Source organism: Ambystoma mexicanum, chromosome 10 (genome assembly GCF_040938575.1).
Source record: "Ambystoma mexicanum isolate Mex_15411 chromosome 10, UKY_AmexF1_1, whole genome shotgun sequence".
Classification (NCBI taxonomy): Eukaryota; Metazoa; Chordata; class Amphibia; order Caudata; family Ambystomatidae; genus Ambystoma; species Ambystoma mexicanum.
In genome coordinates, this window is record NC_090932.1 from 1,006,624,474 (window position 1) to 1,006,649,213 (window position 24,740).

The 24,740-nt window shown below is 48.5% G+C and overlaps 1 protein-coding gene across 12 annotated transcripts in view; it reads right to left on the minus strand.

Annotated features, from left to right (window-relative positions):
• Nucleotides 1–24,740, minus strand: part of EIF4G1 (eukaryotic translation initiation factor 4 gamma 1) — a 1,670,216-nt gene that overhangs the window by 154,352 nt on the left and 1,491,124 nt on the right. For all 12 annotated transcript variants that reach the window (XM_069618798.1, XM_069618805.1, XM_069618804.1 and 9 more), the window contains one exon: nucleotides 8,994–9,119. In XM_069618798.1, the coding sequence (XP_069474899.1) occupies nucleotides 8,994–9,119 (126 nt within the window). The remainder of the gene's footprint in view (nucleotides 1–8,993; nucleotides 9,120–24,740) is intronic.

Here is a 24,740-nt window from a genome sequence, read left to right on the forward strand (position 1 = left end):
GAAGGGACAGTCCTTCGTCCCAGATGTCGTCCAGTAAGGGGGCTGAGAGGACGGTCTTTCTCTTGGCCTGTTGTTGGTAGAGGAACCCTTCTTTCTTATGCTCTTCGGGGCATAGCTGGAAAAGCTCCAATGCCCGGGCGATCATGGCGTGAAAGGAGCCAATTTCGTCGGGCGGGGAGGCCCGTGCAGGGGGTGATGGGAGATCCATCCCGTCGTCACCACTGTCGTGGTGACGACTGGATGGACGGGAGGGCTGGACGGGAGGTGGAGGTGGAGGATGGATTCGCCTCTGCTTGTTCGGTGGGCTCCCCAATGGTCCAGACGCCACTGGATCGTCCGCTGGTGGTAAGGGCAACCTTGTCCTCATCTCCGTACACAGGGCCTGTAAAGTCATCAAGATTGCTCCTGAATGGTCTTGTGGCATCAGTTGCGAAGGCTGGGGTGCGGGGTCCTCCGCTTCCTCCAGGGTCTGCGGTTCCTCATTGGCCCCAATGTTGCTCTCTACGTCTGCCTCGTCGGGATCCCTCCCGTAGTCCCTGGCCTCCTCGAGCTTCTTGTCCAGGGTCTTTTTGAAGCGAGCCAGCTCATCTTTGGAGGTGGTATCTGTGTCCGTTCGGGCTACCGTGCACCCCCGACATCCCTTCTCATCCCGGGGGTCTTCTTGATAGGCTGGAAAGATGTTCTTGGCAGGGAAACTCTAGGCCCGGAGGTAGTCTACACTGGGGTAGCCTCCGCAGGCTTAAGCCAGGGCCGCCACGACTCCTTCAATCGAGGCCTTTGCTGGGTGAATCTGGGCCTTCACGACCTTGGGCATGTCTGAGGCCTTCACCTTAGGGGGAGGGTCACAGCCTCACCCCCCCCCCACCCCTGGCTGTCTCCGTTGGGATCGAACAGGGCTTCTCCCGAAGCTTACCCAGATTCTCCGACTTCCTTTTCACCGAGCCAGAGCGTTGGCTCGTGGATGATGGCGTCAGTGACATTGCGCTCTGGCTGGCAGCCGAGGAGCCCGAACCAATGGCGCTCCCGATGCCTGCAGTGCTTAACCTTTTGTTGGGCCTCCGTCGTCGGAGCACCCTGAAAGGTCTTAGAAGACCGCTCGGACTTCTTCTCACCTGCTGCTGGGGTCCCCCTCCAGCCAGTTAGTGAGCAGAGTACGACAGTCCTTCACTGTCCGGACGGACATGTTCTTACATAACGCAGTCCTTCACGTGAGATTTGTCGTCGTGAAGGCAGTAGAGGCACCGGGAGTGCTCATCTTCCTTGGAGACATTCTGTAATCCACATCTATGGCAGATCCTAAACAGCTTGGATCCAACAGGCATCGTGTCTCTTTTGTTCTGGGCCATGACCACGCGGGGTAGGCCTCAAGATCTTCCGGAATCCTCCAGAAGTGAAAATTCACTGGTGGGGGGCTCTGGGTGGGTGGTGTTGGGGCGTGGGGGGTTGCAGAAAATTCCGAAACGGGTCCCTGTTTATCGGAAGAAGAATCGTTGGAGGTTGAGGCTCGAATTGACTGAAAAATGAGAGCAAAACTCTTTGAAAAAACTCAATATGCAGTAAAAGCTCGAGAGCTATAGCACGAGGACTCCCAACACTTGAACATGCGGTAAAAATCTGAAGATGGCTGCCAGAGGCGGGGCTTAGGTGGAGGGCAGTCATTGGCTGGGAGCAGTATGACCTAGAGACCAGCGATTGGTGATTAGTAGAAAGACAGTTCAGAAACACAGATTTTTTCTTTACCGAGTATTCCCAACCTGACGGGGAATATTCATGAGCATGTGAATCCATGCCAGACCCCATGCTGGAGAAGGAACAACCAGTCGTCAGGCTGGGAATCCTCGGTAAAGAAAAATCAGTATCAGTTTAGTTTCTGATCTGTCTTTCGTAGTAGTAACAAATCACTGATCTCTGCGTCATACTGACCACAGCCAATGACTGCCATATCCCTAAGCCCCGCCTCTGGCAGCCATCTTCAGATTTGGTAGCACGTGAAGTGGCAGTATGACCAAGTGAAGAGCCGCAGAGGGGTAGGCGGGAGGGTTCGCATGTGAATCCATGCCAGACCCATGCTGGAGAACAACAGTTACAGGTAAGTAACTTGTTCCTTCTCCAGCATTGGGTCTGGCATGGATTCACATGCTCATGAATATAAGAAAACATAGCAGTACACACATGCACAACCACGGGAGGTGGCAAAGGCTCAACATTAAGCAATACAACAACTCAACATTAAGCATCTCTTACCTCCTCACCAGGCTCACCTTAAGCGAACAGGTTGCGCAGCACTGCTTGGCCGACCCTGGACTCCTCCCTGGAATCCCGATCGACGCAGTAGAATCTCGTGAAGGTGTGCGTCGACCTCCACGTAGCAGCCCTGCAGATGTCCAGCAGGGGCACACCAGATAGGAACGCCGTAGTAGCAGCGATCGCTCTGGTCGAATGGGCTCTCGGACGGCCTGGCAGCGGTCGGTTAGCCAACCTGTGGCAGTGCATGATGCAGCCGGAGAGCCATCTGGAAATAGAAGACTTCGCGAGAGCCTTCCCTTGATTCACAAGTCCAAAGTTCACAAACAGCTGTGATGTCCTCCGAAAACTCTTTGTGCGGTCCACGTAGAACTTCAGCGCTCTAGCCACATCCAGCGAGTGCAAAGTCCTCTCGGCCGGCGACGAAGGAGACGGGAAGAAAACAGGTAACACCAGGGGCTTGTTAAGATGGAAGTCCGACGGCACCTTGGGCATAAAGGAGGGGTGCGTCCTAAGCACCACCCTCGAGGCATGGAAAGTCAAGTACGGTGCTTTGCAGGATAGGGCCTGGATCTCTCCCACTCGTCGTGCGGAGGTAATGGCCACCAGGAATGCAGTCTTCCACGACACAAACTTCATCGGTGCGGAGTGCATCGGCTCGAATGGGGGCCCCATGAGCCTGGTCAGCACCACGTTAAGTTCCCACGCCGGGGCCTTCACCGGCGGGAACGACCGGAACAGTCCTTTCATAAACTCTTTTACCAGTCGATGGGACCACAGGGACGTCCGTCCTGTGGTTCTGGTATATCTGGAGATCGCCACCAGATGAATCTTAATGGAGGGATGGGCCAGCCCAGCCTTTGCCAGCGATAGCAGGTACGGCAGCACTTGAGGGGCCGTAATCCGTAGGGGGTTGATCATCTGTGCTCAGCACCAGATAGAGAACCTCTTCCAGTTGTGACCGTAGCATTTGAGAGTCGAGGACGCCCTGGCCTTTGCAAGAACCTCTCTGCAGTCGGCCAGTATATCGTACCCTCCAAACTCTAGTGCTGCAGGAGCCAAGCCTGCAGGTTCAGCGACGCCGGGTCGTGGTGGAAGATGGCGCCTCCTTCTCTGGAGAGAAGATCCGCGTCCGCCGACAGCTTGATGGGTGGGGACGTTGACAAGTCCAGAAGGTCCGGGAACCAGATCTGCCTCGGCCCACGCCGGTGCGACGAGGATCATCCTGCACCGGGACCTCTTGAGCTGGTTGCTGAGTCGAAGCAGCAACGGCGGGAACGCGTATAGGCCGTCCCAGGGGAACGAGAACGCATCGCCCATGCTTCTCGGCCGGGGAAACCTGCTGGCGAACCTCTGGCACTTCGAGTTCGTCGCTGTTGCGAAAAGGTCGATTTGGGGTTTGCCCCATCGTCTGAAGAGTTGATCCACCTGATCCTGGCGCAGCTCCCACTCGTGACACGCGTGCAGCTCCCTGCTGAGCGAGTCGGCGATGGTGTTTCTTTCTCCTGCCAGGTGGAAGGGAACCAGCAACATCCCCTGGGCGACCGCCCAGTGCCACAGATCCTGTGCCTCCTTGGATAGGGCTGGGGATCTGGTGCCTCCCTGCTTCCGTATGTAAAACATTGTCGTGGTGCTGTCCGTGAAGATTCGCACCACCTAGCCCTTGAGCGACGGGAGGAACGATTTGAGAGCCCAGAACACAGCTCAGAGTTCCAGGATGTTGATGTGCAGGAGCTTCTCCTCCGGGAGCCAGAGGCCTCTTCCGTGGAGATCTCCGGTGTGGGCGCCCCAACCCTCCAAGGAAGCGTCCGTCATCACAGTCTCCTGGTACGCCGGCGTCTGAAAGTCCTTGCCCGCCGTAAGGTGCGCTTGAACGCCCCACCACTGAATCGCCCGCCGGAACACCTCGTTGAGGGGGACCCTGTCTTTCGAAGGTGCCCGTCGCCTGCATCCAACGGGCGTTGAGAAATTCTTGAAGAGGGCGCATCCGTAGTCTGCAGAGGCGCACCAGGTAGATGCAAGAGGACATCATCCCCAGGAGGGACCTTGATGGACCTCACCCTGGCCACGTCCGTGGCTAGCAGGCGCTGCACTTTGCCCAGAATGGTCTTCGCCTGTTCTTCCGACGGTGCCGGCAGGCGCCTCACTGTATCTAGCTTCGCTCCCAGAAACAGGGCCACCTGCGATGGCACCAGGTGGGACTTTGGGTAATTTATTGCGAATCCCAGGTTTATGAGTAGCTGGACGGTCCTCGCAGTGTGTACGAAGGCAAGTTCCCTCGTCCTTGAGCGGATGAGCCAGTCGTCCAGGTAGGGGTAGACGTGAATCCCCTGCAGGCGCAGCTGCGCCGCCACAGGTGCTAGGCACTTGGTAAAGACCCTGGGGGCCGACTTCAATCTGAACGGCAGTGCTCTGAATTGGTAGTGGCGTCCCTGGAAGACGAACCTGAGGAACTTTCGGTGACTTTTGAGGATGGGAACGTGGAAGTATGCATCCTCCAGGTCCAACGACGATAGAAAGTTGCCTTCCTCAGGCTGTCCCAGCACGTGCTGGAGGGTGACCATCCTGAACTTTTGTGACCTGATGTATTTGTTCAAACGACGAAGGTCCAGGATGGGGCGCCAGCCGCCCGTCTTCATCCTGACGAGGAAGTCCCTTGAGTACACCCCAGAGCCCCTTCGGGACTAGCTCGATGGCACCTTTCCTGAGCATCGCCCGTACTTCCAACAGCAGTTGCGGGACGTGATTTTCCTTCCTGGCCACAGGTGGAACGTGAGGGCACTTCTTCAGGAATTCGATAGTGTCCTCTTGCCAGGGTATCCAGCACCAAACGGTCGGTGGAGATGTACTTCCACACGCCGATGAACTTCGTCAGCCGGCCTCCCACCGGGGTGCTTCGGTGGGGGCCCGAGGCCACGGCCGGTTCAGTCCTGCTTGGAGGTAGTGGCCTTGCCGCCCTGGCCACCTTGCCGACGAGGCGCTCCCTGCTTGCCGCGACCCCTGTAGGCCTCCTGAGACGAGGAGCGTGCCGCCTGGCGGTAGGACGAGCCACCGCTGGATCCCTTGGAGGCCCCCTGTCTGCCTCCGGAGCTCCGAAAGGGCCGCCGTTGCTGAAGGGCTCCTAGGGCGCGGGCCGTCTCCGTGTCTGTCTTTATGGCTTGGAGGGATTCGTCCACCGCCTTCCCGAACAAGTTGCTGCCGTCGAACGGCATGTCCAACACCCTGGTCTGGACGTCCTGACGGAACCTGGTATCGGCAATATCGGTTGCCACCGTTATGGCGTGGTCCGACGCCACCTCGCCTTCTTGAAGTATTTCCAGGACCTCTTGTTGTCCGGTAGGAAGTCCAATATGGGGGCCATCTTAAACCAGAGCTCCCTGTCGTAACGGGCCACGAACGCCAGGGCGTTGGCCGCTTTGATCGTCGTCGCCGCCGACTAAAATGACCCGTCGCCCCATGGCGTCCAACTTCCTTCCCTCGCCGTCCGGAGGGGAATTCGACGTTGAGGCTCCTGACCCCGCCGCTTTCTTCTTCGCCGCCGCCGAGACGACCGAGTCTGGCGTTGGCTGGGCCCTGAGGCACAGGGGAGCGGTCTCGGGGACCCAGTACTTCTTCTCGTACCGGTCCCGTTTGGCTGGTGCCGTGGAGGGGTTCTTGAGTACCGACAGGCCCTCCTCCCAGATGTCATCGATTAGAGGCACCGCGATTAGTCTTCCTCTTGGCCTCCCAGCGCTGATAGAGGAAACCTTCCTTTTTCTGCTCCTCCGGGCAGAGCTGGAACAATTCGGACACCCTGGCGATCATGGCGTGGAATGAGCCAATCTCGTCGGGCGGAGAGGCCCGTGCGACGTTCCGTCGTCGCCCTCAGAACCCATCGTCGAGCCCACCGCACCGTCATCTCCCGACTCGTGGGAGGATGAGGAGGGAATTGCAGGCCTTGCGGGGGCGAGTGGAGGAGAGGGTTGGGTCCTCCGTCGTTTGTTTTGAGGACTTCCCGACGGGCCAGGTTGCGGGTCCTCCGGCCTGGGCCGTGGTAATCTCGTCCTTATCTCAGAGCATAAGGACTGGATCGCAAACAAAATGGCCGCCGAGCTATCCTGAGGCCTAGGTTCGCCAGCGCCAGAAGGGAAGGCTGCTCTTCCTCGCCATCGGTTATCTCCCGAGGATCTTCCTTGCGGGATCGAACCTTCTCGAATTGGACTTCGACATTCCTCACGACCTCGGTCAGTTCCCCCTCCGAGGCTGACTCCGAGCTCGAGGAGGCTACCGTGCCCCCTCCTCTCCCCCTTCCATCACGGGGGCCATGACGATGGGCTGAAAAGAGGATTCCTCCTTGGCGGCAGGGAATCCCTAGTCCCGGAGGCAGTCTCCGTTGGCGGGGTCTCTGCCGGCTTGGCCAGAGTCGCTGCGATCGCCTCGATAGAGGCCTTTGCCTGCTGGGTAGGGGCCTTCACCACCTTAGGTGCGTCCTGGGCCTTCTCCTTAGGGGGAGGGGCGACGCCTCGCTCCCCCTCTCCCGAGATCGGACAGGGCTTCTCCCGAAGCTTACCCGGGGTCTCGGATTTCCTCTTCCCCGAACCGGAGTGCTGGCTCGTACTTGACGGTGCCGGGGAAGGTGCGCCCTGCCTGGCGAACGAAGAGCCCGACCTTTCGGCGCTCCCGGAGCCAGCGGACTCGCGGCGCTTGGCCTGGTGTTGGGCCCCCGTCACCGGGGCGCCCGCACAGGACTTAGAAGCCTACTCGGACCCTTTCTTCTTCTCACCCGTTGAGCCCTTCTCCAACCAGCTGGCGAGACGGGATCAACGGTCCCTCATGGTCCGCTCCGACAAGTTCTTGCAGAACTGGCAGTCCTTCTCTACATGAGTCTTGTCCCCATGAAGACAGAGGCATCGCAGATGTTCGTCCTCCTTAAACACATTCTGCAGCCCGCATCCAGGGCAGCTGCGAAACAGCTTGGGTCCGGGTGACGAACTCGCGTCCTGGGCCATCTCGAAGTAGGCCGCAAATCTTCTGGAATCCTCCAAGAGGTTGATTCGACGAAATCTTCACCCTTGAGGGGCGTAGGAAAATCCCGCAACGGGTACCCGTTAACGGAAATAGAAACGGTGGAGCTTGAGGCTCGATTAACTGGAAAAATGTGAAAATTCACCCGAAAAAGCGTGAAACACGCAGCAAAAGCTCGAGAGCTAAGCACGAGGACTCCCAACACTTGAATGTGCAGTAAAAATCTGAAGATGGCTGCCAGAGGCGGGGCTTAGGGAGATGGCAGTCATTAGTTGTGGTCAGTATGACGCAGAGATCAGCGATTGGTTACTACTACGAAAGACAGATCAGAAACTAAACTGATAATGATTTTTCTTTACCGAGGATTCCCAGCCTGACGACGGGGAATATTCATGAGCATGTGAATCCATGCCAGAGAAGTGTATATACTAATAAGTTATGACCTTTAATAGCTGCTGCTCTTCTAAAACTGAATTACAGTGGTGTGCTTTCCCTGAACTGCTCTGGGCCCTTATAAAATAGTTCACTGTATTCATACAGAGAAACTTTAGGCCTCTAAATAATCTACAAATTAAGTTAATCCCTTTGAACTGTGTTCTTAATAGTGACATTGGTCTGGTAACTATCCATTATTGATACAAGAAAGTTACACGGGTTGCAAGAGATACTTGTAACTAGTGTTGGGATGACTATGTGACTCAAAGTGAATAACACCATTATAACCAATAGGGTATAAAACGTTTATTTAAACAATACAGTGTTTCAGGGATTCTCTGGACCATATGTATGCTATAATTACTTTGCACCTTCCTACAGCCCCCTCTGCCCCCTAAGGTAAGCCTGGCTGCTCCGTCTACACTGCCAAATGTTCTCACGTGGTACAGACTTCTACTAGAGTGGTGTTTTGTAAAGCCTCAGATATGTTTTTATGAAGCCCTTAACTGTCCTAATAATGCCCCAGCCACCAATGGAAAGGATCTGCACCATTCAAACTAGCAAGGACTGTCCCAACCTTGGACAGCCTCTTGCCGCACACATCTGTCCAATAAGAGTTATTCCATGGCTTAATGGGTACAAGGCAGACCCTCTCACCCCCGCCGCACACGACCAGGATGCACACAAACACACTTGGTGCAAAAATCCAAGCCAAACCCAGAGAAACAGGCTTAATATATGTTATGTCATGACCCGAGTAGACAGGAAGACTGGTAAAGGACAGGCAAAAAATAGGTGGCACTGACATTTGTAGTGTATGGTACTGAAAATGGAATTAAGCAGTAAAGCATAAAAGCACATGTGTAAAACAAAAAGGAAAAAGCTAATGTATACACTGCCACCAGCCCAATCTAGACCAAAAAAAGTAACACCACATTACAAAAGAAAATGAAAAGCATTTAGCACTCCTGCACCACTTCCATGTCAGGCGAGGTGGTCTATAGTAAAACAAAGGAATTTTGCAAAAGGGGAAGTGTTCCCCTGAACTGGCAGCCATAAGGGCTGAAATGTAAAATATTAGTAGAGGAAAGTAAAGCAAAAAAACTTTAGTTGTCTCCATAAGTCAGGACAGGGTTCAAGACAGCAAAACGTTTGGGGTTTCATCAATGTCAATGAAGGAAAGGCTGCATAAAGAAAACCTTTCCTAGAATTCACCAATTTAACAGGTTGCATGAAGTTACGTTCTTTTGTAGGTGGTTTGTGGTGCGCTAATCGAAGGAATCAAACACTTAACAATTTATCATTCGCACCTGAAGACTTCAGCCATAGGAATTCCTCCTTCGAGAAGTATGGGAGTGATTATCTCAGCAAGATACTGCCATATGTGAGGGATGTCGATCTCCATATCTTCACCAATTTCAAGGATCTCGAGAAGCCTGAAGAGGAATTCAATATCATCACATGTACTTTTACATACTTCCATTCCAACAGCATCAGGATGAAAACAGATGGTGGGAAGTGGGCACAAAGAGGGGAGAATGAAGAAAACTGCATCAAGAGACAGCAGGAATGGCATTTCCCTGTCCTCCTGTAGCTACTCCTGAATGAGAAAGGATTTGCATCATAGCCGGCTTTTGGACCTGCATAAATCGATTATTTTATATTTTACAGTAATGTAGTCATGTGTAGTTTATGACCAACTTCTAACGGTAGCTGTAGAACTGGAAAAATAAATTGTGAAATGGCAGGCAGGTCAGTGGGGATGTTGATGAAACAAAAAAGGGTAATAGAAGGGCATGCAGAAGATACTGTATAAGGGTGTTTTAAAGGAGAAGAAAATTTAGGGTTAGGCAACTTTTCCATGAATTGGGAAGTATTGAAGCAAAATGTGGTCGAATGAGCAAGTACTAGGGTCTAAAAAGTTAACGTAATAAAGTGCAATAAAATTGAAATTTCAGGAGCAAATAGGTAAAAGATAATTGCATGTTTAAAGTTAATATAAAATCATACAAGTTTCCAAATGTATGGGAAACGCTTACCTGTAACAGTATTTTTTTGCAGCTTGTTCATGTTTGATCGACTGTGCAGAGGCCAGCATTTAACGCTTGGTCCACAATATAACTTTTTAAAACAGATCTAAAATATTTGCATTGAGATTACCGTATGGTGCGCCTAGGTGACAGTATGACATTGATGAACTGTTATGAGGGAGGGTTTTTCAAAATCACCATCTGGGAGCGGACATGGAAAATACAACCTAGGTATAGCAAGGTTTCCTACAATCCCAGTTGATCAAAGCCACTCTTAAGTAGTCGTGGTCAAGGCCAGGCAAAGTTGAACAAAGCAGGAAGGGGACAGTGTTGTGTAGTACAGTTAACACTTAACAGATCAGATAAGGATGCAATCAGTAGTTAGAAAAAGTAACTATCTTTTATAATACTACACCATGGCACATTTTAAATATTATAAGGCAAGTAAAAATTACAGTAGAACATCTATAACACAGTAGGTCACCCACAATGTGCTACACAACACTTTAAAAAAAAAAACCTTTGGCATACAACACATACATTATAGGGTTCGAAATTTTGATTTGATTACCCGGAACTACACACTAGTCTTTCCCTGTTCTCCTTAGAATAACCTTTGGTTATTCCATGCCATTGCTGATTATCATGTCTAAAAGTAGCTGTGTCTGAAAGGAACATAATTTTACCTAAAAGTAACTTTGCTGAATATTTCTCTGGAACATTTCATCAACACAAGAACTCTTTCACACATCAGATCATTTTCCCCAATAAGCAGCTTTGTGACTTCTGGGCATAAATTCCCACCCATCATAGGGATTAAAGTTAGTGTACATTTCCTGTGACTTGGTTCCATTCTACTGCATTACTACAAACCTTGTTGCTGAATAAGTTAATGAATGCACTTCTAGGAAACTAAAGGTGAATGTATGACATTACTCACCGTAATCATATTTCTGATGATTACATCTGCTTAGAATGATTCCCATGCTGTGTGCATATAGTCCGATATATAGTGGTAATCGCGCAGTATTGCACCTTTTATTTCGAAGATCAGAAAGGGATGTCAACATGGGTGTGATTAATACTATCCCTAACCGGACATGTAGTGTACTCAAAATGATTCATGCATCGAGGTCTCATTGTTTTTTTCTTCTGCCTTGCGGGAGCCTTACAGAATGCATGAGAGTACAGAAGAAAGTAAGATGCCAATGTTCCTTTTACTCCTAGAGGGGAGGAAGGGTAGGCACTGTTAGGAAAGCTACCTCTTTACGGCACCTTTTCTTCTATCTTTATGGAACCCCCACCTTTTTGCATTTATTTTTGATTCTGTCCTGCTCTTTTTGCATGCAGTGAAGCCTTACGCTTCACTACTCTGGCTTCTGCTAATATGTTATGGGGAAACTGACATGTCCATCAGGCTGTCAGTATTGGGAAACATTGTTCCCCTTAGTCGTGTTTCTGTTACTAATTTTGGTTACTTTGTATCACTTGTTAAATGTTAAAGGTATTTGTACCGCGCACCGTCACCAACGGAGTTGGTCCCCAAGCGCCCTGGCGGATCTGCAAATGAGAAGGCGGGATGCGTTATTAGGGTGAAGAGGGAGTTGGATACTGAGAGGAATGGTGTTCTGTTGGCAGCTTCATCTCGGTATACACTGTGCGCCGAGCTTTGGTGTGAGTATCAGAACGATGTCAGTCCATGTGTGCTGTTGGTGCGGTTTATGCGTCGGTCTGGTGAAGTGCTTGCGGTGCGAGAGGTGGTTGTCTTCGTTTTTTTGAGTGAGTTAATTATGCAGAGAGTTTGAGCTTTTTTAGTTAGTGGATTCTGGGTTTTGCTGCTAATCTTCACAGTATGGTTGAATGCCTGGATTCTGGCAATCCTGTACGGTCTTAAAACAGCTAGATTTGAGAGTCCTGCAAGGTGGGAGAGATGCCCACGCCCAAGAGAACAGTTGAGTTTGAGAAGCACTTTTTATAGTTCAGTAAAATCCTATAACAGCCAGATTTGAGAGTCCAGTATTGGGGAGAGAGGTATACGCCCAACAGTGCCATAGGCATTTTTGCACGGCGCACTCCCTGTGGCATTCTAATGAGCTATGTATAGTGTTGTATTATAGTGAACTATGTATAGTGAAATTGGAGTGTCTGTACTCCTTCTTGGGTGTCGGAGCAGGAGAAGTGGTGTCCCCTTTCCCAACTTTCAGTTGTGGTAACTTATTGTACAAAGCATCTTACACTGCAGTACAATGGGGGACACTTTATTTTGCCCTAGACTAACATTCAGAGTATTTTTGGTTACACCAGGTGTGCTAAAAGGGTAAGCCGGTGGCAGCAGTGACCGTTCCCTACTTTTTGGGACTTTTCATTTTAGCTTTACCACATTTGGCTACTAACTGTGGCCGTGCCACGTGGTTCTTTGGTTGTCCTTTTGCCATCTTGTTCTTTAGCCTTCTTCCTGGCCTGTGAGGCAAGGAAAATCCTTACAAGGACTTCCAGTGCCCAGGAAAGCAGATGCTTTGGCGGGTTACTGGAGGGCTGTGTGTGTTTGCTGTCAGGATGTGGGTTGTGACTGTCTGGTCCCAAACCACAAACGGATTTCAGTATGTCCGAGTGATATGCACGAGTGTTCCCGCCAGCGGTCTTGAATGGCCCACTGCTGGAGTGTGTGCGGGCTAGTCCTTTCATTGGCTAGTGAGGGCGGCAGATCTTATCCAGCTTTTAAGATATGAAGAGGACCACTGAACCCATTCCTTAGATCCTGGAGAAGCCTGAAGGAGCCAGGACTTCTATCCAGCTGTGAGACTTGCGAAGAAACCATAGACCCGTCGGAAGGGAGCCTGGCTACCAATTTAAGCTGCGGTCCTGGAGGAGCCCCGTCTTGCTGAATATCTTTAGCAGTCCTGCGAAGGAGCTGTGACCCTTGGAGTGGAGGGAACATCCATTCCGGAAGTCTGCCCTGTAAGCTTCAAAGAAGAGCCTTCAGAAGTGTCCCGGGACTGCCCTGTGGCTGACCAGCTTTGAGTTTGGGCTACCGTGCTTCCAATGTCACTGTTGCGCATTGAGACCTGGAACTTTGCGGATCCCTGGCTTACCCTGCAAGACTTACCTCAGCAAAATTTCGGAGTGCTAGCTTCCACAGGATCCGAGATAGGAGGGGAAAGTCCAATCGCGACAAGCAAGTCCCTTTGTGTCACAGTGCTGCGGTGACCACCATCCAAAACAGCTCACCTGAGTCGAGTCCAGCCCTGAGAGGGGCCCTGCATCGGGTTTTGCCCGAGAGTCCTTGCAACAGTGAAAGACAAACCGAGTTCAGCTAGAACCTGCAACCCGTGCAAATTGAGAACTGAGACATTCGGCAGGAAACAACCTCAGACCCTCTTCCTTTGTCCTGCCATGTCTGGGGAAGAATCTGAGTACAAGGGTTAAGTTACACTGATTCTTACCTACCCCTATACTCCCATCATATGTCGATGGGCTTATAATAAAAATGTATTATCTCGTGCCCGGAAGTGCTGCTTGGAGCCCTTGCTGATTGGCAATAAGTGGACAATTTTGTTTATCTTGTGGTACGCCAGGATTTTGTGCAGGAGTGGGTCAAGACATTCAATAATGTGTATTGATAGGAGTGGTCCACTATAACTTAATAGTATCACATTTACTTTTGTTGTCTTAGATTTTTATGCAAGTTTGGAGCCTTTCTACAGTATAGAGCGTTAAACTCGGCCCCCCCCCCCCCAATTACAAGATCCAAAATCCATGGCACACGCGCGCAACCGAGAAGTGCCCGGAAGTGCCACTTAGCAAGTGGAATGCTTGAACTTCGAGTCTTCTGGTCTAGAACCGGCAGGCATGCGTCTCCGACCCCTTACGCTTACCCGATTTCAAATATAGTTCATTTATCTTAATTTTGGCATGCACAGTGCACAGTGAACTCAGCCATGTCTAAGAGCTTATACACTTTAAAATCTGCAATGGCTCCTTAATAGAGACCACTAAGGTCACCATGCAACTGAAGCAGACACTGTATAGACAGTCCCCAGCCATTAGAGTGGCTAAAATAGCGGACCTTGTGGTGTTTGCTTCACAGAAGAAAAAAAAAAAAACAACGCAGCCGGCATTAGAGTTTGGCAATCGCGTGATGTGAAATAATCTATACCTAGCACAGAGGAGTGTAACCTGGCAGAGTCTACTGCTATCTCTAATACGCCATGTGGCGTGCCGCTTTGAGGCAGGTCTAGTCCAGTGCAGATTTCAGACTCATTATTGGTAGCATATTTTTACAAATATGCCTTTTATCTCATTATGCGAAATGGATGTTGACAAAAATTGCAAGCAAGTTGCTCATTTTAACAGAGCGGTGGCTGACAAAGGTTATGTCAATTGCAATGACATCCCACCCTTTGAACTAACGGACAAACCTATTGACGCCCTACACAAATTACAGACCTCTATAAAATTGATATTGGATGTTGCTATGTCACAAACAGCGTAGTAGCACAAATAGACATAGCCACTTTGTCTTCACTCACTTCAAGGGGCAATCACAATTTGTCACAATCTCCAAATATGTTTGGGCACTCTCCCCATAAGTCTTCAGCCCTATCCATATCATTCAGCAACCAAACTCCTTGTAAGATGGGTAATGTCCCACTTGCTCAGCCAATTTCTGAAGATGTTGTAGTTCACCCACCAATTCTTGAAATTACACTGACTGCTATGAATATGGCTATCATCTCATTGTCAAAACTTTGAAACCCTAGGCGTGAAACTCACTCAGCAGCCCTCATCACTCAGCTGTTAAATCGCCAAGCTTCACTGAGCATAGAATCTAGGGATAAGGTGACCACATCACCCCCAAAACGACTTCCATCCATGCTGACACCGCAAATACCTTTCAGTGAGCAGTCTGATGTTTTAAATCGCTCCAGTTATTAATTTACCTAATATGAGGGAAAGTGCCTTGCCTGCTTTTGATCAGATAATTCGGCCCGAGATTCAGATGTCAATGAGCCACCTCCCTCTAGTTCGGTTACCTCACAATTCTCGACATCCTTGACTATTTCAAACGCTCGGCCCGAGGTAAGACATGCATTACTTACCGTAAAAGCATTTCTGATTGCATCTGCTTAGATTCACATGCTGTGCATATAGTCTGACATCCAGTGGTAACCGCAGAGTATTGCATCTTGTCTTTCGAGAATCTAAAAGCTGACGTCGACATAGGCGTGTCTAACACTATCCCAACTTGACGTGTAGTGTACCCAAAATCCCTCACGTGTCGAGGTCCCTCCGATTGTATTTTTTCTGCTGTGAGGGAGCATATGACTATGGCGAATACAGAAAAGAGAAAAAGTAGTAAGAAGCTATGTTCCTTCCATCCGAGGGCGGAGGAAGGGTGGGCACATGTGAATCTAAGCAGATCCAATCATCAGAAATGCTATTATCTTTCTCAAGTTATTACTTTTCTCGTTAGGTGATCCCACCCACCTTTGACATAAGGCGGCGGTGCAGTTTCTAACATGGCACCGCGCTAGATGTTTTTTTACACCATTCGTTCCACGACTATACGTTCTCCACAACGGGAAGGACCTGTGATACATTCGGTAAGGATGAACTAACTTGATGCTTGTGACCCTTAGAGCTCTGTCCTGCATAGAGTTTCGATCTGACAAATGTACCCCGTTATAGACCGACTTAGTCTGTTTTCGTAGACAACCCTTAGAGTCATGATATTAGGATGATGACTCATGCTCTCACACTCCTACCCCATAGCTGCCTGTATCTGCGCCCTCCAACAGAATAACTATTCATGTGGTGCCCAATCTGATTTACAGACGGGTTACCTCTTTATCTACTTAAGAGATTCATCCTCAGACATATGGATATTTATACTAATGTCTATTTATTGTTGCAGGGGATGCCTGTTGATTGCAGACCTTGAGGAGAACCATTGATGGGCTATCCACCACCGAAGTTCTTGTTTGACTAACGTGGTGTCCTATATGTACTAATACCATTGAGGTTTGAGTTCATGTACAGCTCTCAATTGTGCTCAGATTGATTATTGCTCTTTCATTTCTGTGCATATTACTCCTTGTTGTGTGTCTTTTTAGAAGTGCTCTCAGCGGACTACAGATAGTCGCTGACGTATTTCCTAATCAACCTCTTTTTTTGACTTGTAATAGGTAAGAAACATGTTGGTATATTAGGTTATCAGTAAGAAGGAGTACGAGTGATTTCAGAGCAGTATGAATGAAGTGCGTAATTGTGTTTGACGGACTGATTTTGCACCGCACATGACACTTTTTGTGGGTCATCTATAAATGAATGTCTATGGAACCCACATCACATAACCCTATTTGTTCCACTGACAGACCAACTCATTAGCTACTAATGGTCTTTTATTAACTATAAATTTGGGCAATTTGATTGCTTTTTTTACATTGCTGCTTTATTGTGATTTAATAAAATTGTTTACATTTGCATCTACAGCCTTAGAGTTTGTTTGTGGTGTTATGCATTTCTACGTTGCTGCTCTTCTGTCAGGCATCCGGCACATGCAGTAGATTGTTTCGCACCCTAACATTTTGTTGCATATAAAGGTTTTTCAAACTATACTGAGGGATTGTTAGGCATGGCCTTTGCTTCCCTTGCACCTTTTTTTCATGTACGAATAATGCAGGTCTTCTGATGCTTGTTAATCTGCTTAGAATCACATGCGCTGCATAGACTAGCGAGCAGTACCCGGAGTTGGAGGTGGGTTGTGAGAAGGAACAGTAGCGAAAAGATGTCTTAGTACTGCTTGTCCCACCTGAGAATCAGACCTAGAATGAGTGTCTAGGCAATAGTGTTTTGTAAAGGTGTGTGCAGAACTCTAGGTTGCCGCTTTGCAAATGGACTCTAGGGGATCATTTGCAATGAATGCTATGGAAGACCCGGTGCCACAAGTAGAGAGTGATCTAGGCTTGAAGGGCAGTTCTCGCTTAGCAGGAGCCTTCTCTACCAGCTGCCACTGAAACAAAAACTTGGTTCGTCTTTCGCAGTGGTTTGGTTCCGTCCAAGTAAAATATGACTGCCCTATGCACATCTAATGTGCGACAGCTTCTCTCGGCCATGTTAGCAGGGCTCTGGAAGAAAGTAGGCAGTTCTATTGATTGGATCACATGGAACTTGGGAGATACATTTAGGTGCAAAACGAGGGTGAGTGCGCAGAACCACCTTATCTCTGAACTGTAATGAAAGGGCCTGTAGTTCACGAACCCTTCTTATAGAAGCGATAGCCACTAGGAAGGCTGTCTTATAGGTAAGAGCTTTGAGACTTGCCTTATGCATAGGTTCAAATGGAGACCCTAGAAGTCTGGTTAATACCACATTCAGGTCCCATCCGGGAGCTGGGTAAGAAATGGGGGGGTGGCAAGCCTCTTGACCCCTTCCATGAAAGCCTTTATAACTGGCATCTTCCACCAGGACACTTTCTGTTGTGACGTAGTGTAGACAGAAAGCAGCTAAGTGAACCTTAAGGGAATTAAAAACCAGACCCGAGTCAAGCAAGTGAGACAGGTACAGTAAAATGTGAGTAGGAGGTAGGAGAGCAGTCAATGGGATTGATGCCTTTGGTATTGCACCAGATAAAGCGTTTCCATTTACTGGAATAGCAATATCGGGTGTTAGGTTTTCTCGCTTCCTAAGTATGTCCATGCATCTCTGAGGGAGTTGTAGATGTCCGAACTCTATGAACTCAGGAGCCAGGCCACTAAGTTAAATGTTTGCAGGCATGAGTGAAGTGTCTCCCCTTTGTACTGAGACATGTTGTACGGGCAAGGTAGTTTCACTGGGGGGGAGGGGGTTGGTGCGGCGGGGAGGGATAGAGACATCTCCATCAGATGAGCGAATCAGGGTTGACGGGACCACAAGGGGGCTACCAATATCATGGTGACTGGTGCCTGGTACATCTTGTGCACTATCTTGTTGAGTAGGGAACTCGGGGGGGGGGGGGGGGGGTTTTGTTCTGGGGGGCGATGGAAGCGTAAACGAACTTATTTCCATGACCATGTGATCCAGAGTCTGTTCCCCTTGGAGCGTTTCTGTGGGTACCTGGAGGCACAGTCTTGGCGTTCTCCAGAGTAGCAAACAAGTCGATCTCTGGGAAGCCCCATTCTGCGAAAACGTTGGTGACTATGTTTTCGTGTTATCGCCATTCATACTCCATTGGTAGTGGGAAATCTCTGCTGAGTAAGTCTGACAGAAGATCGAGTTCCCCTGGAACATGTGTTTGAGAGTCCACTTCCAAATGTTCTGGGACAGCTTGGACAGCCCTGGGCAGAGAATGCCCCCTAGTTTGTTCAGATAGTACATGGCCATGGTGCTGTCTGTGAGGATCAGGACCGTCTTCCCCTGCAGTTGTGCCTGAAAAGCTTTCAGTGCTTTGAATACTGCTAACAGTCCCAACAGGTTTATGTGGTTGGATGCTATGTCCAACGACCAAACTCTGCGCCGTCTGTTGAAGCAGGTGAGCTTGAGATGTGTCTGTAGTGAGTGTGACCTCCTGGGGGGAGGGGAGGGGTAAAAGGAGTTCCCCTTCAAGAGGTTCTCCCTCGACCACAACCGCAGTGAGAGAAAACGAGGGCTGGCGAGGCAACCACTAGATTGTCCCATTGTCCGCTGAGCCCCTCCTGCATTGGATGCATGCGAGGAACCAAATAAATGCACAAAGCCATCACTCCTAACAGTTGCATAGCCTTGCGTACCGTCAACTCTCCACTTGCTACATACTGAGGGATCCGAAGTAGCACGTTTTGGACCCTCTCGTTGGAGGGAAATACGAGGCAGTCCTTTGTTCAAATTACAGCCCCTTCGAACTGCTTGACTTGACTGGGGTCTAAGCTCGACTTCTCTTAGTTGATGGAGAATCCCAAGCTGAATGAAAGGTCTATTGTTTTTTGGGTATTTTACAGGCATGTTTTCGTAGGAATCCCGTTATGAGCCAGTCGAGGTAAGGATAAACCGGGATGGATAACCTATGCATGTGTGCTGCTGCTATGCCGAAGGGTAGTACCATGAACTGATAGTGCATCATGAATCTGAGGTATTTTCTGTGCGCCGGCAACATTGAAATATGAAAGTATGCATCTTTCATGTTCAATGTGAGTAGGGGAATTACTTCCTGCAGAGTGACCATGCATAACTTTTGGGGCTTGACAAATTTGTCCGCTGGGCGCAAATCTAGTACAGGGCGCATAGTGAGATCCTTTTTGGGTACAAGGAAGTACACTGCAGGGTCTAACTTCTTGTAGCAGGATGCGCAGATGTTCTGGCGTCAGGCGTCTTGCTCAAGGTCTGAATTGGGGGGACTGGCTGAATTCTATACAGTACCCGTGGGCAACGGTCTTGAGTACTCGCTCGTTTGTTATCCCCTCCCATGCTTCAAGAAATGTTAGCCGGCCCCCGACCGGTGAGGCATGGGAGGCGACCCGGATCTGTGCGTCATTTTTGGCCTGACCCAGGGAGCCTCAAGGGGTAGAATTTCAACCCCTTCTTTACCACGTCTTTGGCCCCTTGGGGGATACAGGGTGGTGTAGGTGTTGGCTCATTGGGTAGAGGACCGATTATTTCCCAAGCTGTATGGATTCTGAGGCAAACGTTGACCCAGAAAGGAACGTTTAGACCCGCTCCCCCTCCTCAGAAAAGGCCTAGGGGTGATCTGATCCAGGGTCTTGAGGGAGTCATGCTCTTTCTTAGCGGTTTCAAGCGCTTTGTCAACCGCTTTTCCAAATAAATTAGTTTCTTCCACTGGCTTATTTATTAATGAGGCTTGAGTCTCTAGTTTAAAACCAGAGTTGCGTAACTATGCGTGCCTTTTCAGAAGGGTACCTTGAGCCAAGGATCTGCCAGCTGTCTCTGCTGCATCCAAAGTATTTGTAAGGATACTCCGATTAACCTGCCTGCGTTCTGCAACCGTGGAGAGCAGGCGAGCTTGCAGCGGTTCAGGGACCTCTTGAAGGCCCTCCTGTATCATGGCCCATTGTGCATCGGCATAGCTGGCCAACAAGGTTGTATTTGCGATGCGAGTGGAAAAGGCTGCAGCCGCTGTGACCCTTTTCCCTAGAGCAAATAGTCTTACACTCCTTGTCAGGGGGGTGCCTCCCCAGTTGATAGGGGAACCTCGGGTCTCTTCCCAGTTGTTGTTACTATCAGCGAATCTGGAGTAGCATGACCCCTGATGTAAAGGGGGTCAGAGGGGGATGGTCGAAAATTTTTCTACCCTAGGATTTACTGCTCTAGTTAGGGCAGGTGTCAATAAAGGTGACGCTAACCGCTTCTTGATTGAATTAAACAATTTAACAGAGGAATGCTTGGCTGGCCGGTGGTGGAGTGGGTGTGGTTTTAGGGGGTGGGGAGGAGGGAAGTGTCCAAGCACAAGGCATCAGGTTCCGGTGTTGGGAGTAGGTGACTGCCAAATGAACATCCTCAGTGTCAGCAAAGGGATCTTCATCTTGATTGTATAGGGCCACAGGGGCCTCCTCCTCAGGGAGGTCAAATCTATTTCTTCTTCCTCCTCTTGAGAAGGTTCAAAGACTTTCTGAACCTTAGCCACGGGGAGAGGGGGTTCTCCTCTCTAGGTCTTTTGGGTGTGGATTTTTCAGAGTTCTACAATGCTCTATAGCCTATCCATACATCCCTCAAATTTCTCTGGTCCAAATAGATGAACCAGGGGGAACCAGGGGTGGAAAGGGCTCCTGTAGTGGATCTTCTGTCACCAAATGTCGAGATTTCTCCTTTAAAGTCGAAGAAATATCTCCAGTGCCATCCGGAAGAGGCTGTTGACCCATGTCCTTTTGTCTGTCTTTGGGCCTCTCTGTGGGTTCTGACCTATCCCTGGATTTCGAGGAATCCTTGGAATTGTCTGTGGTCTCGATGAATCCTTGGACCAGTGCATCTGACCATCCGCCGAAATCATCCTAGCGATGCTTTCGGTGATCACCTCAGACTTGGTAAGTTGTAAAGTTCGGGCTTGCGGTTGCGTGGTTATTTTCGGCAGAAACGGGGCCTTCTCGGCCGTGGACACTTTCTACTGATGCGTCTCGATGGACTCCTGAATATTGGTGCCAGCGCCCCATCGATTTAGAGGGCCCAGTCGCAAGGCGCACCTGTGGTTGCGGGAGGTCTGACTACCGGCGGGCAAAGCCAAAGTTAACGGTGTGCCCGTTTGTGCTATGGACCACTCCTACTGTTTCGTCGAAGACGTCCCTGGGGTTGTGTTCTTAGTGTTTGAAACATGTGCATCTTTGTCGCCAGGGTGTACAGTCCCCATAGCAGGACCCGAGTCTTGCCTAGTGGTGCCTGGACAGACGACGCAGAGTGAGAATGCTCCGCTGAGAGGTCAATCGCCTCCGAATCAGAGGCCTGTTCGTCACTCAGCCCCTCGTCACAATCGGCGGTTGGGTCAGCGGGAGAACTAGACTCGGCCTGCGACATTTCGTAGGCCGCCCACCGCTTAACACAGCGCTCCTTTAGCGTCTTCGGACACAGGAGCATGCAAGCTGCACAAACCATCTTGTCGTGATTAAGGGGCAAACACTGATTACACTTAAGGCGTTTATCCTTCCAAGGGAATTTGGCCTTACAAGAAGTACAAAACCTAAATGAGTCCTCTGCAAAGCTGAGGAAATAAATAGTGACGAAAAGGCCCAGGGAACAAAGAGGAAAGGGAAAGGCATTATTAGAAAAGGAAGTGTCCACCCCGACCGCGCTCTCCCCACTGTGTAGGCCGGCCAGAAGGCCCAGCCACCTGGTTGGCACTGCCGACCACTACACTGTCGAAGATCTGTGGAACCGTCTTCGGCAGAGATCTGGAAACAGTCGTCGAAGGAAGGGACGGTAGGATAATATTCAATAACTAATCTACGACCAAAGGTCGAGGATAACAGCAGCAATGTCTCTGGACGAGCTCCTCATAAAGCGACCAGTATACTGGGCAGAAAAAAACAATCTGAAGAACCTCGACGCGCAAGGGATTTTGGGTACACTACACGTCACGTAGGGATAATGTTACAGGCACGACCATGTGGGACGTCCCATTTCGATTATCGAAAGATAAGATGCAATACTCTGCATGTTACCACTGGATGTCAGACTATATGCACTGCATGTGATTTTAAACAGATTAACAAGCATCAGAAACAAACTATCACACACCATCTTCACCCCGAGCAGGGGCATTAAAAATAAAAAAAGAGCTCGAGTCTCACACCCAAGCTCTAGCACAAAACAGTTTATACAAGCAATTACCTTGCCCACAAAGCAGAATGTCAAAGCGAGCTCTGCGTTAGTAAAAAGAATAAGTGAAGATCTCAGAGAAAAAAAAAGGACATGCCGTGTGGAAACCATCACATGCTTGCTCATGAGCCCCTCAATCTCGTCATAGCCATGACGGAACAGCAACAGACAAATAGTTTGCCCAAAACAACCTCGTCAAAAGCCACCGAGTCCTAGCACTCGTAAAACTGTACTGCCAAGAAAAGTGCGCAATATTGGAGGACAGACAAATGGAGATCCAAAAAGCAGGCGATCTATACTTAGATTCTCAATATAAGCTAACCTCCATTAGGTCAAAATAACAAAATATATACAACCCAAAATGTGTAGATAATGATGTTTTTTGGACGCTGAACTCAAACAATTGCGCCCTACTATGAACATCCCTCAACAAGGAGAAAGAAATCTGACTCGCTTTAAGCGCACAAAAGACCTAAGAGCTTGATACTCTGCTAGACATACCAAAGCATTTCATCAGCTGATCATGAAGTGCCGTTTGGAGATATACCAAGCCTTGGAGACATTACCTCCTCTGATCCTCATCAAGTGGAATTCGTAGATGAGACTTATCAATTGCAAGGCTGTGGATACAATCAGGAGTTGTAATGAATACTAGTTGGAAAGCCAAGATGGAGCTTTTTGCCTTGGGAATTATTATATTTGCTCAGGATCCGCCAATTGAGAATGCTTCAACACGAAGACAAGAACGAATCTTGGTAAAATCTCCCATCAAAACCATAAGTTTGGATATGCAACAACATTTAGGACAAACGGTATCCATACGTGAGACTTCATACCCTCTCATAACTGGCACAACTTTCAAGCAGAACAACCCACTCAAAAACAGAGTTGTGTTTGCTTAGCAAGCTGAAATACGCGTGGATTTGTGCATCTAATGGAAGGTTGCAACAATTGCCTAAACAACTTTGTTATCATAGCCTTGCAGGAAACATGGCTCTGAGAAACTCCATCATGGGATGATCACCAAATCATTTTACATCAGGCCATCACGGCCCGTAAAAGGGAAACCAACATCAGGTCTGCTGGTTGCAGTTAAGATTAGCACTGGTTAGTAAATTCAAGCGTGGGCAGCTCCAAACCAATTCATGCAATTGGTCAAAATAGGACTAGCAGGTAGAGCGATAGCCCTCATTAATGTATATAAGAATCCAGCAGGAATTACCGATGACAAATTCTTTGAGGAGCTTATGATTCTGGATTTCATTATCCAAACTCCCTCCATCACTCATACTATTCTAGTGGGGAATTTGAACTTCCATTGTGTGTCGAAGCATAACTTAACTAAAAACTCATCTTGCCAAAAATTGTAACTCATGACTGAGAGACAACTAATAATGTGCAATGGAGCTCTACCCTGTGACTTACCACTGCAAAATACTTGGCGCATGGGGTCTCTGGAGGGCATAATCGATTAAATCTATGTAGACCAATTGTTTGCCAATGCGATCAAATTTGAAGTTGTCAAACACACATTGTGACAATGAAATGTTTCTAAGCTGGTCTTGGCAGTCCATGCCGTTTGGTTCACCCGCGAACAGATATAAAGGCCAAGTTATTCTTAATGGCGCAAGAAACAGCTTTCGCTGGTCTGACATCTCGTTGCAAAATTGAAATGAGCACATTACTCAACATCAATCATGCTTCAATGAAAATACCAATTACATGGGTGAGAACTACACAGCTGCTTTAACATTTTTCAAAATTCACTCTTCCACAACTACCAGAATAACTCATCGAAATAATTATCGATTTGATCCTGAATTGAAGATAAAAAAAAAAAACGAGTTTCACAGAAATAAGATGTGCGCACCTGCCCTCTCCAACTAAAAGATCAATGGTAATGAAAAACAAAATCCAAAGATCAATTACTGTACACTGATAAAATGCCCTTCGCATTCACACAGAACCACTTTTATGCAGCTAAGATTCAATTTGTAGTCCACCTATGATGTCCTAATGAGGCAGAGAATCATTTAAGAGCTAAAATGTATGCCGGTTTTCAAACAATGTGAACCAGACTGAGTCGTTGCAGCATTTGCTTACTGAATGTCCCATGCTGAGCGATAAACAATTCTTCTATTTGGGATTTTTTTTTTTTTAAATACCTTAGAATTGTGAACTCCAAAATCTTGTGGCAACATTTTCTGCCCTTGCAATACTATAGCTCTGTCAAAATTGCTGCTATTGGATTTCTTGAAGCATTGTGGTTAAATTAATGTACTTGGAATCTTGATTACACTGCTAGATATACGTTTTATTTCTGTATTCTGTTGATTTAAATCATTACGCTTTCATCCTTATAATTTTATGTTGTGTGGCTTGAGTGAGCTAATTCTGTTGAAAACATGAACATTGAAAATATGTACCGCATGTCAATCAATTCAATGGAAAAAGCTTGATGAGCTAATTTGTTATTCTACCCTGGTTTGTTCTGGATTTTGAATGGGATGAATTTTCATGTTTTAAGTTTTAAATTTTATAAAGCGTTTCAAAGTTTTGTACTACAAACTGAAAGGTAAATGTATTCAGCCAAATCAATAAAAAAAAAACAGTACAACAATAATGGCTTTGCCATTGCTTGCTAACTGTCAGGTTACCTGGTAGATTTTGACAGTAATTTGCATCACATACACTTTTCTGTATTTATTTACATTACATACATGTGTTCCTGTATTTTACTTTGTAGTTTGT